Below are 15,887 nucleotides of genomic sequence, written 5' to 3' on the forward strand. Positions count from 1 at the left end.
CTGCTCGGCGCCCTCTGATTGGCTGGCGGATATAATGTATCCATTGAAACGCCTTGCGTTTGTAACCATTCACTAGCTTGGCGCTGCGGAAAGCACATCATCAACGAACCAGCCTCGACAACAACAAAAGAGGCTTATTCACAACGAGAAGGTTGGGAATAGACGACAGAAGAATAAATTGATTATTGGAAATTGGTGACAAATGCTTTGCAACTGTCCTGCAGTCAATCCGTTTAAGTTAGATTTTTACAGAAGAAGAATATTTTCTAAAGCAAAAGCCTGAGTTATATAATACGAAGATAACGTCAGTGCTGACTAGTGAGTCATTGATAAATACATGGACATTCTTCCAGCCGCTACATGAATGAGTGCTACTGTATAGGCAATCTGCAGTAGGATATCTAAGAAATTCGTGTTTTGCTGATTTTCGGGAGAAATGCAATAGCCGATATCCGTTTTCATTTCTGCAGTTATTCCAGAATATATTTTTTTCTCGACCAGTGTGCGCTGCCATTTCCTCAATGCTCCAGTCGTCATAACGTTGACGGCTTTTTTTGCTGTAGCCTACAGGGACCAACCACATACTTTTCCTGCAGTGAAGTGAACATATTTGTTTTGCTAAATGCTTGACAAGCCCAAGCCCGCTCAGTTCGAATCGGTAATGGCAATCAGCAAGACCGTGGAGTGGCTGCAAAAGCAGCTCCAGACGCGAAAAGACTGCCTATTGGTAATGGACTGCAGAGCGCTGGAGCTATACGAGTCCTCGCACGTCGAAACGGCGATTAACGTGGCCATCCCAAGCCTGATGCTCCGGCGGCTGAAGAAGGGCAATCTTCCCATCAAGTGCCTGCTCTCAAACGGCGAGGATCGGGAGAGATTTGCGCGGCGGTGCAAGACGGACACTATCGTGCTGTATGACGAGTACAGCAGGGAATGGAACGAAAATGTGGACGGGGGCTCCGTGCTGGGCTTGCTCCTGAAGAAGATGAAAGACGAGGGCTACAAGGCGTTTTACCTTGAAGGTGAGTGTTGTTGTTGTTTTTCCAGAAGCGCACATTTTCTACTAAAATGTTGGCCTAATTCGGTAAATACATTAATAACGAATAAGTGAACATTTTGATGCATGTGCAGCTAAAAACGTATATGATAATGAAAATATATTAGGTCATCACATTGTGTAGCCTCTGCCTGTTATATCAATGGATTTGTCTAACAATATTATTTCCTTCATCTTACAGGTGGTTTCAATAAATTCCAAGCAGAGTTCCCTGCCCTGTGCGAGACCAATCTTGATGGCTCTTTCAATAGCAGTTCTCCCACTGCCCAGGTGCTCGGCCTCGGGGGTCTGCGGATAAGCTCCGACTCATCCGACATCGAGTCAGACATCGACAGGGACCCAAGCAGCGCCACAGACTCAGATGGCAGTCCCCTCTCCAACCCCCAGCCCTCCTTCCCAGTGGAGATCCTCCCACACCTCTACCTGGGCTGCGCCAAGGATTCCACCAACTTAGACATTCTAGAAGAGTTCGGCATCAAGTACATTCTGAATGTGACTCCGAACCTGCCCAACATGTTCGAGAACGCCGGGGAATTCAAGTACAAGCAGATCCCCATCTCTGATCACTGGAGCCAAAATCTGTCACAGTTCTTCCCGGAAGCCATTAGCTTCATAGGTATAGCTTACATTCAACATAATTACATAATAGCTTACATTCAAGCACATGGATAGCTCTCCTATTCTAATTTACACGCACAGTAAACGCACAGGGTTAATAAATAAAACAGGTCTATTTTATAGTTGTTGTACATTTACGCTTATATTGGCCTAACAAGTGAAAACCACGGGTTCACAGTACAGGAACTGAAACGTATTAATAAGATATCTTATCACCAGGAAGTTATTTAGTTGTTATTGTGCAATTTGGATTATAGGTGTCCTAGAGTACTTTCTTATCAGTCAGAGGGAACCAGATTAAGTCCATTGTGCCAAGCAGATACATTTTATTCTAGTTCTATGCCCCATAACAATAAACTACTCCCAAATTACAATTATTAAACTTCAATGGAACACTTCCTGTGTCTGCCTTTTTGGTCTGCAGCCGGGGCCTAGCTTACCTCAGGCTTGTGTAATTGTAATACAAAGGCCTGTGTGGAAATTGGAGAGGGGTAGAACGAGCGGAGGGAGGGGGTAATTTGAGCACAACAGGAAGGAAGCGGCCATTGAAAGTAATCTAGGACAGCCCAGCGATGTGTTCCCTTCACAAAGAGAGCCATTTACAGGCTCTGTTGACATCCTGTTAGCCCTGACAGGGTGCCCTCATAACTCCTACATTTATACGCCCTAATGGCACCATTATCAAGTAACTCGGGCAGCCTGATAGAGCGTTAATTGTCAATTTCCAAGTCGTGGTACTCCAGGCCAAATTAAAGAATGTCTGCTCTGTTTATGCTCAGAGTACCACAGCGGTTTGTTGATGGATGTGTCTGGGCCTGAGACTGTTATGATCATTTCAGACTTCCGCCGCTTAACCGTGGAACTGGTTTAGTCAGTGTTGACCACAGGCACTGTTTTATCTGGTTGCCTTTCCACTAGTCCTTCCACAGCCTAAGTTTCTTTTTCAGTATCTATATGTTCAGAGCAATTGTTTTTGTATCGCTGTGTTTTCTCAGAATACACATGATGCATATCTGACTAAAGTCTAACATGTTCCTCCTCTTTTTTCCCCTCCTTCTCAGATGAGGCTCGCAGTCAGAAATGCGGCGTCCTGGTCCACTGTCTGGCCGGCATCAGCCGTTCGGTGACAGTCACCGTGGCGTACCTCATGCAGAAGCTCAACCTGTCCATGAACGACGCCTACGACATTGTCAAGATGAAGAAGTCCAACATCTCGCCCAACTTCAACTTCATGGGCCAACTCCTGGACTTTGAGCGCACCCTGGGCCTGAAGAGCCCCTGCGATAACCGGGTTGCGGCCCCCACACAACCCCTGTATTTCACCACCCCCACCAACCACAACGTCTTCCAGCTGGACCCTCTGGAGTCCACGTGAGGCAGCGCCATCGTCGCCCCCTACTGGCTTGGAGATTTAATGAAACCTGAAACGCTGCAATGTTTCTCTACTTTATTTCCGTCACCTGTTGTGACATGATGACATCCTGCCGTTATTGACACAGTTGGCTTGAGGTTACCAGCTGCCAAGAATGGCTGCTGAAGGGGCACCTGGTCGGTCTGCCAAACGGCTCAGAAGCAGCTGCTGCAAAAACAGGGACAGAGAAAGAAAGAATGAAAGAAAGAGAGAAGATGGGGAAGAGAGAGAAAAAGAAAGCACATTAACTTTCTAGAACCCTATATTAATTTTGGACTGGACTAGGTTTCTGCCTCAATTTTTTTTCTGTAAATGCGTTGAAAGAGAAGTAAAGTGATCTGGTGGTCAATTGTACGTTTAATTTCACGATGAAAGGCTGGTGTGCCAAAGAGACATGATTGTTCTATCTGAACATACATGTATATATATGACTATAAATACCTTTTTGTTTTTTGGGCTAGCACCTGCACCTTCAATACTTTTGTTTCGGGTGCATATCACATGTCTTCTGAGAAGATTTGCCTGTTTAGGATAAAACACCCCCGGTTAAGACGCCACAGTATATTGAACTCAATTTTACATGTGTGGAGTCATTTGAATCATTTATACATGTGTATATTTCTTAATATAAAAGTAATAAAGTATAGCCTTGCTCTAGTATACCCTTTGCAACAAGTGGGTGCTGAAGATTTTTTGTTGTTCATCTTCTACTTTATTTAAGCAAACCAACTGTTTATTGATCAGTATGTTTAAGTTTATTATGCCAACAAAAAAAATGTAGTGTGGTTTTCCAAGAATCGTTAATAAATGTATATGTGTAATATATTTGCTTTATATATGAATTCAGCCCGACAGGCCATTTTTGCACCCACCCTCACACAAATCAGAGTCACATTGGTTGTATGCCTTAGTTCTGGACATAGAACGGTTCTTGTGCATTAACCCTCCAAGGACTTTGCCCGAACTATGCTTTCACCACCTATCACAATTCTACAAAATTGAGCCACAGCAAAATGACTGTTAAAAATAATTTTACAACAAATCACTGAAACCGTCTGTCAGTGCATGGCTATGTTAAGAAACTTGATTTGTTATTCAGTTAAGGTAGAAATAGCTTTATGGAAGCCAACTTAAGATTGCTACACTCTGTTTATGTTGATGTTTAGTGGGGAACAATGGGGGTTAACATAAGTTCATTCTTATCTGTGGTCAAGGCTTTTCAAAGTCTGGGAGATGTTGACAAAGCAGTAGGCCTTGCTCACCTTGCCTCTGTGAAATGTCGTTTTTTTGTTGGTTGAGAAGAAAATCCTGATTATGGGAGGATTTTGTTCCTCCCTTCTGAGAGAAGGCCTGTCTATGGGGGAAGAAAGACATTTTGGTTTCAACACCCACCACTCCTCGAGTCTACACTCCTCTCTTACGAATGTAAAGAAATGATAAGTTATTAATAAATTCATATTTTGTCTACTTCTACCAATGTCTTTTTTTCATTGCTCAACAGTTTGATGTTTTTTTACACAGTGTCCACACATTGTCTTTATGTACTTTAAGTGGACTCTCCAACTCCTCGGTTCCACTTTAACCATCGCACATACTGTGTGTGTGTGTGTGTGTGCACGTGACAATCATCAGCCAGATGACACAGAAGGAGCCATTCACAAACAAATGGGTGTTCTTTAACCACATAGGTTAATGCAGCTCTCAAACGCAGCAATTATCCAATACAAATAACACTTAACACATTGTCACACCACCAGTGTTGTATAACATGATGTGTCTCACTGGCACATTATGTTCCTTTGGGAACTCGTCCAAAATGTTACTAAACTTGTGCTGTACATAATTAGAAGTACACACAGTGATTCCGGTCACACTAACAGATTGCATGACTGATTGACTGAATCTCTGAAGGACTGGTTTTTCTAGGTTGGGGAGCACACACACACACACACACACACACACACACACACACACACACACACACACACACACACACACACACACACACACACACACACACACACACACACACACACACACACACACACACACACACACACACAGTCAGTCCCTGAGGCACTTCCTGAAGGTGAGTGCCTTTGTTTGAGCAAAGCAGCCCATCAAAGGGAACTTAAAGTCCTTAAACATAGTGTCCCCTGACACTGTGGATGGTGTGGTGCGTACTTGTTAAGACCTGGAGAGCATTGAGAGACAATCCTCACGGCTAAACAGGAGATCATGTTCACACTCAATGCTAACAGCTGTTCACACATTTAAATAATGCCATGTCGGTGAAGTGACTGTGTCACATGCACATGTGTCACACACACGTATATATTAGTACATATAGGCTATTGGAGTGTAGTAGTGTGTCAATGCTTTGGTGTGACGTAAAAGCAGGACTATCTATAGACCTACAGTACATGCAACTCCGTAGATTAGCCAATTGTTTTCAGATGGTGGACCTAGGATTTCCACATGCTATGATCTGAATTGTCAAGCAATGCATTTCCAAGATCTCTAATATTTTTAACACAAAGAGACATAATTAAAGGGCTTCACAAAAAAAGTATTTACTTCATACCATGACAAACTTAACACATTCAAAATATAACTGCGAGCACCAATGAACTGGGTTCACAGGTTGACAGAAAGGACAAGATCAGTTGGATAACAAAGCACTATCATGTAGGAACTGCAGCAGCTTATGTGCTAACGTGCATCTATACGTACAGTGCAGCCATATTTAAATGCAGCAACAAGTTGAACTTTAAAAAGCATTTAAATAACTGGTGTAATGAGCCTAAATAAAACATTTGAAATGAATCGGATATATTGTTCATGAGGAGAAGACGATTGCAGATGATTCTGAGCATTATCACTGCACATGCAAAGAATGAGTTGTTAATAGTTTACTTGTTTTTTGAGAGATTAATACCAGTGGGGTTCATCTTATGAATGTCCATGATTGCGATGACAAGTTTCAAGTTGATAGACCACTGTGCAGTGGATTTACGGTGGTTTAGAATATCACGTAAAATCGGATTTTGATTTGTCAATAACTTAGCCATCTTTTCACCAATTATCTTTTTTTAGACTAAGTTAAGACATGGACCTACATTCCAAAGTTGGTGTCATTTGGTTCTATGGTTCATGAGAAGAATATTTTGAATGTATTTTTAGCATATTAGCATATGTGATAATTGGTATTGTTTAGCAGTGAACCTCTAATAAATTATCAATAGTACTTTGGAACCAACAGCCAACACTGTGCCAGAGAGAATATAGTGCAGATACCGTACCAGAGCGACTATACTATATTTAGTATCCCCCTGATGTAATGTTGGGTTGGACTGTTGATTGACAGCTGGGGGGAATGTGTGGTACGCCAGGCTCTCTGGGCCTCATGCTGGCTCTTCCTGTCCACTGGCCTGGCCTTTGCTGTTTTAATGCCCCGTATTACAGGGCACAGGAAACTACCTCTCTATATTTAGAAGGGCATGGGGATGTGGAGAGGGACTGGCAACCTCACCCCTCACACTCACTCTCACGGAGGCACCTCTTTTGGGACATGACAGACCATACAGGTCACTGGAGGGGTGGGGGTGAAGGTAGTTATGTATGTGTGTGGGGAAAAGAGAAAGCTTTTGTATGTAGACAAAATGGTGTGTAGACAGAGTTACTTCAAAACAATTGTAACATATGGTGACATGTTTGACTATAATGGGTGCATTTTTGGCAATTGTTTATAACCAGTTGTCAACATAGTTGTTCTGGAGCTGTGCTCAATAGTCTCACATTCAAGTCTCACATTCATTTCAATACAAACTCACATACGTTGTTTGACATCATCCACACAAACTCTGTTTGATCCCAGCTGCTCTTGTCGCTAAATGTCTGACTAAAGTCAAGTAGTTGAGTCAGACCAAAAGCTAGCTGGCTCCTGACAGCTCCTGGTTGTCCATTGACTTCCTGTGAACAGCCCCTAGATCAGATCAGTGAAGGCAGGGGCCAGCTGGCTGTGACTTAAAGGGGGCACGCCACACAGGCATTCCATTCCTCAGCTGATATGAGTGGCCTGTCATTCAGAGCTCTGGGAGAGCTATGCTATTGATGCGGGTCGTCATAACCCCTGTTGGAACATGGCCATATTTTGTGGGCAGGACATTTAAAAATGTGTGATATAATGTGTGATATATGATTGTGAAATACAGTGCCTTCAGAAAGTATTCACGATACATGTCCCCATTCATTCTTTCCTTTACACGGATCAGTCGTTCAAACAGGTGCCATTAATACAGGTAACGAGTGGAGGATAGAGGAGCCTCTTAAAGAAGAAGTTACAGGTCTGTGAGAGTCAGAAATCTTGCTTGTTTGTAGGTGAACAAAGACTTATTTTCCACCATAATTTGCAAATAAATTCATAAAAAATCCTAAAATGTGATTTTCTGGATTTTTTTTTCTCATTTTGTCTGTCATAGTTGAAGTGTACCTATGATGAAAATTACAGGCCTCTCTCATCTTTAAGTGGGAGAACCTGCACAATTGGTGGCTGACTAAATACTTTTTTGCCCCACTGTAAATACATCTCAAAACATGCTATTCTGTTTGTTTTAAATAAATTGCCTTGTATCATGTTTTTATATGACCTTCCGAAACAGAATATTAATGAATTTATTTGTGATTGTGTTTATTAACACTAGAACGGCAGAGAGCATCATATATAATGACACAAAACGAATTGAAATGTTGAATTACTCTGTCATTTTTAAATGTCATGCCTGCCATTCATTACGCACACCCGTTCATTTTTGGATTGGTTTATCTGGGCCTGCTCTGCTCCTTCTTCAATTTGAATGTTCCATGCTCAGTTGACAATCACCCCGATAATTGCCTCGAAACTAAACCTAAACTAATTTCAATACAATATATAATAACAACAGATTAAATAACTGAAGTATAGTTTGATGGTGGAGAAAAGGGGAGAATGGGTGAGTTGAACTATGCATAATTATGCCTTCTAAAAAAATGCTGGGTCAAAATTGACCCAATTTTGGTCATTTCTGTAACCCATTTCTGGGTTATTTTAACTCAGCACTGTTTGTTTATGTGAATGACACAACATGCTGGGTTACTTGATTTATCCCCCCAAAAAATGTTATTTTGACCCAGCAGTTGGGTTGTTTTTTACTCTTTTGCTGGGTTATTGTTATTCATGTATTTACGTATGTCACGAATCCCGCCGAAGATGGTTCCTCTTCCTGTTCGGGCGGCGTTCTGCGAGCGTCGTTGCCGGCCTACTAGCTGCCACCGATCCCCTTTTCGGTTTCAGTTTGTTTCGTCTGATTAGTTTCACCTGTTTCTTGTTTGGGTTTTGTTTTGGGCTATTTAAACCCGGTAGGACCGCCTGCTTTTGTGCGGGCTTGTTTTTCTGTTCATGGTGTGTGGATTTACATGGATTCCTTTTTCCGGACAGTTTCGTCCTGTTTGTTGGACTTGGTATTTTATGCACCCTTGTGTTTGGCGTGACCGTTACTCTGTTCCTGGAATAAAGACCAACGTGTGAACTAACCCTGCTCTCTGCGCCTGACTCCTCCACCCACTACTCCTAGAAGCCGTGTCAGAAGCCTGTCGTGGAGTCAGCAGGAGCAGCGATCACCCCTCTTCCATCGGATAGGTTCGGCAATGGACCAAATGATGGAGAGGATGGAGCAATGGGAGAGGAGTGGTCTCCTGACATCAACCCCAGCTCCCCCACAGATGACACAACCCACTCCTCCTCCGGCTGCGTCCGGTCTCAGCGCGTTGCTTCTCGCGCCCCCGAGGGAGTACGATGGAGCTGCGGCTGGGTGCCAGGGATTTTTAGCTCCAGCTCTACCTGGCTACCGTTTGTCCGACTCCCTCTGGTGAAGAGAGTGGGAGCCTCCTCGTCTCCTGCTTGATGGGTAGAGCCCTAGAATGGGCCAACGCAGTCTGGAACGGCCCAGACTCTGCTCGAGACCACTACCCGGAGTTCACCCTCTGTTTTCGGGCCGTGTTCGACCACCTTCCTGAGGGCCGAGTGGCGGGTCGCTTGTTTGATTGCCTTGAGGAGGGAACAGCTACACTGTTTATAGTCAGCCATATTCCCAGACCTATTTCCATGGGTAAATGTGGTGGTTCGTGCTTTCAGTTTTGTGCGAATTCTGCCATCCATCCACGGTTTTTAATAGTCACAGTGAGTAAAACATCTCCAATGCACTTCCTTAAAAACTCACTCACCGAGTCAGCGTACAGGTCGATGTTGTTCTCTGAGGGTGACCGGAACACATCCCAGTCCGCGTGATCAAAACAATCTTGAAGCGTGGATTCTAATTGGTCAGACCAGCATTGAATGGTTCTAGTCACTGGTACTTCTTTGAGTTTCTGCCTATAAGACGGTAGGAACAAAATTACGTTGTGGTTGGATTTGCCAAGGGGAGGGCGGGGGGAGGGCTTTGTATGGATAGCGGAAATTAGATTAGCAGTGATCGAGTGTACTACCCCCGTGCGTAGTGCAATCATAATGCTGATAGAATTTAGGTAGCCTTGTTCTCAAATTAGCTTTTTTTAAATCCCCAGCTACAATAAATGCAGCCTCAGGATATATGGTTTCCAGTTTACATAGAGTCTAGTGAAGTTCCTTGAGGGCCATCTTGGTGTCGGCTTGAGGGGGAATGTACACAGCTGTGATGATAACTGACGAGAATTCTCTTGGGAGGTAATATTCCTGCCATTTTGTTGTAAGGAATTCTCGGTTGGCTGAGCAGAAGGACTTGAGTTTCTGTATGTTGTTATGATTATACCATGATTTGTTAATCATGAAGCATACACCCCCGCCCTTCCTCTTCCCTGAGAGGTTTTTATCTCTGTCGGGGCGATGCAATGAGAAGCCTGGTGGCTGAACCGATTCCAACATCCTATCCCAAGAGAGACATGTTTCCATGAAACAGAGAATGTTACAATCTCTGATGTCCCTCTGGAAGGCAACCCTTGTTCAAATTTCGTCTACCTTGTTGTCAAGAGACTGGACACTGAGTAATATACTCAGGAGCGGTGGGCGATGTGCACGTCTACGCAGCCTGACCAAGAGGCCGCTTCGTCTGCCCCCCCTGCGCCGCTGTTGTTTTGGGTCGGCTTCTGGGATTAACAACAGTCAAGACACTCATCACACTCTTGCACAAGCCTGCTCATGCACAAACACAAATTGTGGACTTTCATATTGCTCAGAATATGCTATACTCCGATACAGTCTATTGATATGTGAAGGAAGTTGAGTCCAGACACTGTGCGTGATTTGCAGCAGGGGTGGGAAGAGTGCTGAAAAATCCTACTCAAGTAGAAGTACATTTAAATTGAATTGAGTTACTTTAAAAATAAAAACAATGACCATGACAATTAACAAATTTGACTAAGATTAATTGAATGTTACATGTGATTTTTTTCCATGCATTGATTGAAAAGGAAGGGGGAAATAATGTACAGTAGGAACTGTATTTTTACGAGTTGGAACAAGGCACATCTTTATGTAGTAACAACTGAGGAATTTAAAAAAATATACTATTAAAATTTTAAGATAAATTAAAATCAGAGGTTAAGAGTATTGAAATATCCTACTCAAGTAGAGTAGTTTTACTTGAATGACATTTTACTCAAGTAGAAGTAAAATTCAAATAGCCCTCACAGTCTTCCATCAGAATTAGACGTTCATCCATGTTCGCAAACTTTAAATTTCGAAGTTGTTCCAAACGTCAAATTTTAAATTGTTTAAGGTTAAGTTTAGGCATTACCTCCTGAATGATTAAGGTAAGGGTTAAGGTTTAGGATTTAAAACTTTCTCTCTCTGGATTTGAACATGGAACCAGAGGCAGATGCTTGAGGCCAAGTGCCATCCCTGTCCGCAAAACCCAAAACCTACTTTCAGGTAAAAGCTCTCACTGGTGCCTCCCAACGTCCTCAGACATGGGTGAACGTTGAATACTGACTTGTATCACGGGTGGCCTGCCTGGTAAAATGACTGACTGAAAAATAAAAAATAAATGTAAAAGTACTTGGAAAAGCTAATCAATTACAGTACAGAGAGTATTTGCAATTAGTTACTTCCCACCTCTAGTTTACAGTATTACATATTAAATAGTGTTCAATATTCCACATGTATACTTAAGCTACAATAAGACCACAATAATAAGTCTCATCAATGCTTGGGCGGGCAGTCTTCTTTCCAACTCATACACTGGTGGTGGGAGAAACACTCTCAGGACCATGTCATCTTTAGTATCTGGGGGACAAAGAAATAAGAATGTTTTAGGCAACAGTCAAAATGGATAAATGTAGATAAACATTTGAGACACTACTTTCATTTCAATATGTAGCTACCTGCACTAGGTACACTGGTGGTGGGAGAAACACAGTCCGGGCAATGCAGCCTCAAGTACAGTCTATTCGGAAGTATTCAGACCCCTTGACTTTTTTGACATTTTGTTGTTACAGCCTTTGATTAAATAGTTTTCTCCCCCTCAATCTACACACAATAGTCCATAATGACAAAGCAAAACACGCTTTTAGAAATATTTTTTTAAATAAATCATCAAAATATGACATTTACGTACGTATTCAGACCCTTACTCAGTTCTTGGTTGAAGCACCTTTGGCAGTGATTACAGCCTTGAGTCATTTTGGGTATGACGCTACATGCTTGGCACACCTGTATTTGGGGAGTTTTTCCCATTCTTCTTTGCATATCCTCTCAAGCTCTGTCAGGCTGGATGGGGAGAGATGCTGCACAGTTATTTTCAGGTCTCTCCAAAGATGTTCGATCGAGTTCATGTCCAGGCTCTGGCTGGCCACTCAAGGACAATCAGAGACTTATCCCACTCCTGCATTGTCTTGGCTGTGTATTTAGGGTAGTTGTCCTGTTGGAAGGTGAACTTTCGTACAATCTGAGGTCCTGAGTGCTCTGGAACAGGTTTTCATCAAGTATCTCTCTGTACCTTGCTCTCTTCATCTTTCCCTCAATCCTGACTAGTCTTCCAGTCCCTGCCTCTGAAAAACATCCCCACAGCATGGATGGTGCCAGGTTTCTTGCAGATGATTGGCATTCAGGCCAAAGAGTTCAATCTTAGTTTCATCAGACCAGAGTCTTGTTTCTCATGGTGCGAGAGTCCTTTAAGTGACTTTTGGCAAACTCCTAGCATGCTGTCATGTGCCTTTTACTGAGGAGTGGCTTCGGTCTGGCTAGTCTACCATAAAGGCCTGATTGGTGGAGTGCTGCAGAGATGGTTGTCCTTCTGGACGGTTCTTCCATCTCCACAGACGAACTCTGGAGCTCAGTCAGAGTGATCATCGGGTTCTTGGTCACCTCCCTGACCAAGGCCCTTCTCCCCCGATTACTCAGTTTCGCCAGGTGGCCAGCTCTAGGAAGAGCTCTTGATGGTTCCAAACTTCTTCCATTTAATAATGATGGAGACCACTGTGTTCTTGGGGACCTTCAATGCTGCAGACATTTTTGGTAGCCTTCCTCAAATCTGTGACTTGACACAATGCTGTCTTGGAGCTCTAGAGACAATTCCTTCGACCTCATGGCTTGTTTCTGCTGTGACATGCACTGTCAAATGTGGGACCTTATATTGACAGGTGTGCGCCTTTCCAAATCATGTCCAATCTAGGACCATGCCCCAGGACTACCTGACATGATGACTCCTTGCTGTCCCCAGTCCACCTGGCCGTGCTGCTGCTCCAGTTTCAACTGTTCTGCCTTATTATTATTTTATTTGAATTTACCACAGGTGGACTCCAATCAAGTTGTAGAAACATCTTAAGGATGATCAATGGAAACAGGATGCACCTGAGCTCAATTTCGAGTCTCACAGCAAAGGGTCTGAATACTTATGTAAATAAGGTTTTTCTGTTTTTTATTTGTAAGAAATGTGCACGAATTTTGAAAAAACTGTTTTTGGTTCATCATTAAGGGGGGGATGTATATTTATGAATATTTCGTATTTATTTAATCAATTTTAGAATAAAAGCTGTAACGAAACAAAATGTAGAAAAAGTCAAGGGTCTGAATTATTTCTGAATGCACTGTATATGTTATGCGGGTGAGTGAGGACCCAACAGCGATTCAACAGAAACAGACAGAGTCTTTTAATGTCCAAACAGGGAAAACATAAATCCTCAATCTTTACAGGAGATGTCCAAACAGGGAAAACATAAATACTCTATCTTTGCAGGAGAGTCCTCCTTCTAGTAGTAGAGGAGAATTGCAGGGCTAGCGGCAACAGACTGCAGGTCCCTCTGGGTAGGCGCGGGCCGTAGAGGACAGAGACACCTGCTCACACGCAGCATCTGATGAAGAGGCAGATTACGACAGGACGGGACAAGGGCAAAGCAAACAAGAATCCGACAAGGACAGAAGCAGAAACAGAGAGAGAAATAGAGACTTAATCAGAGGGCAAAAGAGGAGACAGGTGTGAGAGAGTAAACGAGGTCGTTAGGAGAATGGGGAACAGCTGGGAGCAGGAACGGAACGAGAGAGAGAGAGAGATAGTAACCTAATACGACCAGCAGGGGGAAACGAAGAGAAGAGAAAGCACAGGGACAAGACATAACATGACAGTACCCCCCACTCACCGAGCGCCTCCTGGCGCACTCGAGGAGGAAACCTGGCGGCAACGGAGGAAATCATCGATCAGCGAACGGTCCAGCACGTCCCGAGATGGAACCCAACTCCTTTCCTCAGGACCGTAACCCTCCCAATCCACTAGGTACTGATGACCACGGCCCCGAGGACGCATGTCCATAATCTTCCGGACCCTGTAGATAGGTGCGCCCTCGACAAGGACGGGGGGAGACGAACGGGGCGCGAAGAAAAGGCTTGACACAGGAGACATGGAAGACCGGGTGGACGCGACGAAGATGTCGCGGAAGAAGAAGTCGCACTGCGACAGGATTAACGACCTGAGAAATACGGAACGGACCAATGAACCGCGGGGTCAACTTGCGAGAAGCTGTCATAAGGGGAAGGTTACGAGTGGAGAGCCATACTCTCTGACCGCGACAATACCTAGGACTCTTAGTCCTACGCTTATTAGCGGCTCTCACAGTCTGCGCCCTATAACGGCAAAGTGCAGACCTGACCCTCTTCCAGGTGCGCTCACAACGTTGGACAAAAGCCTGAGCGGAGGGGACGCTGGACTCGGCGAGCTGGGACGAGAACAGAGGAGGCTGGTACCCGAGGCTACTCTGAAAAGGAGATAGCCCGGTCGCAGACGAAGGAAGCGAGTTGTGAGCGTATTCTGCCCAGGGGAGCTGTTCTGCCCAAGACGCAGGGTTTCGAAAGGAAAGACTGCGTAAGATGCGACCAATCGTCTGATTGGCCCGTTCTGCTTGACCGTTAGACTGGGGGTGAAAACCGGAAGAGAGACTGACGGAAGCCCCAATCAAACGGCAAAACTCCCTCCAAAATTGAGACGTGAATTGCGGACCCCTGTCCGAAACGGCGTCTGACGGAAGGCCATGAATTCTGAAAACATTCTCAATGATGATTTGTGCCGTCTCTTTAGCAGAAGGAAGCTTAGCGAGGGGAATAAAATGAGCCGCCTTAGAGAACCTATCGACAACCGTTAGAATAACAGTCTTCCCCGCTGACGAAGGAAGACCGGTAATAAAGTCTAAGGCGATGTGAGACCACGGTCGAGACGGCCGACCACGGTCTGAGACGGCCGGCAGGAGGAGAGTTACCGGACTTAGTCTGCGCGCAGTCCGAACAAGCAGCCACGAAACGACGCATGTCACGCTCCTGAGTGGGCCACCAGAAACGCTGGCGAATAGAAGCAAGCGTACCCCGAACGCCGGGATGGCCGGCTAACTTGGCAGAGTGAGCCCACTGAAGAACGGCCAGACGAGTAGGAACGGGAACGAAAAGAAGGTTCCTAGGACAAGCGCGCGGCGACGGAGTGTGAGTGAGTGCTTGCTTTACCTGCCTCTCAATTCCCCAGACAGTCAACCCGACAACACGCCCCTCAGGGAGAATCCCCTCGGGGTCGGTGGAGGCTACTGAAGAACTGAAGAGACGGGACAAAGCATCAGGCTTGGTGTTCTTTGAGCCCGGACGATAAGAAATAACGAACTCGAAACGAGCGAAAAACAGCGCCCAACGAGCCTGACGCGCATTAAGTCGTTTGGCAGAACGGATGTACTCAAGGTTCTTATGGTCAGTCCAAACGACAAAAGGAACGGTCGCCCCCTCCAACCACTGTCGCCATTCGCCTAGGGCTAAGCGGATGGCGAGCAGTTCGCGGTTTCCCACATCATAGTTACGTTCCGACGGCGACAGGCGATGAGAAAAATACGCGCAAGGATGGACCTTATCGTCAGAATGGGAGCGCTGGGACAGAATGGCTCCCACGCCCACCTCTGACGCGTCAACCTCGACAATGAACTGTCTAGAGACGTCAGGTGTAACAAGGATAGGAGCGGATGTAAAACGCTTCTTGAGGAGATCAAAAGCTCCCTGGGCGGAAACGGACCACTTAAAGCACGTCTTGACAGAAGTAAGTTCTGTGAGAGGAGCTGCCACCTGACCGAAATTACGAATGAAACGACGATAGAAATTCGCGAAACCGAGAAAGCGCTGCAGCTCGACACGTGACTTAGGGACGGGCCAATCACTGACAGCTTGGACCTTAGCGGAATCCATCTGAATGCCTTCAGCGGAAATAACAGAACCGAGAAATGTGACGGAGGAGACATGAAAAGCGCACTTCTCAGCCTTCACATAAAGAC

At 44.7% G+C, this 15,887-nt stretch overlaps 1 protein-coding gene across 1 annotated transcript; it reads left to right on the forward strand.

The window, feature by feature from the left end:
* Positions 1 to 538: 538 nt before the first annotated feature.
* LOC115109668 (dual specificity protein phosphatase 6-like) lies at positions 539 to 3,145 on the forward strand. Its single transcript, XM_029634869.2, has 3 exons — positions 539 to 1,022; positions 1,239 to 1,673; positions 2,737 to 3,145. Exons 1-3 carry the CDS (start codon positions 623 to 625, stop codon positions 3,048 to 3,050), a joined length of 1,149 nt encoding a protein of 382 aa, XP_029490729.1. The 5' UTR covers positions 539 to 622; the 3' UTR covers positions 3,051 to 3,145.
* Positions 3,146 to 15,887: the final 12,742 nt, after the last annotated feature.

This window comes from Oncorhynchus nerka, linkage group LG25 (assembly GCF_034236695.1).
Source record: "Oncorhynchus nerka isolate Pitt River linkage group LG25, Oner_Uvic_2.0, whole genome shotgun sequence".
Classification (NCBI taxonomy): domain Eukaryota; kingdom Metazoa; phylum Chordata; class Actinopteri; order Salmoniformes; family Salmonidae; genus Oncorhynchus; species Oncorhynchus nerka.

What these genes read in the sequence shown, in the direction of transcription:
- LOC115109668 (XM_029634869.2), top strand. Translation starts at nt 623, where the DNA reads ATGCTTGACAAGCCCAAGCCCGCTCAGTTCGAATCGGTAATGGCAATC. An exon ending in CAAGGCGTTTTACCTTGAAG is followed by an intron (nt 1,023 to 1,238) that starts GTGAGTGTTGTT and finishes TTCATCTTACAG; the next exon opens with GTGGTTTCAATAAATTCCAA. An exon ending in GGAAGCCATTAGCTTCATAG is followed by an intron (nt 1,674 to 2,736) that starts GTATAGCTTACA and finishes CCTCCTTCTCAG; the next exon opens with ATGAGGCTCGCAGTCAGAAA.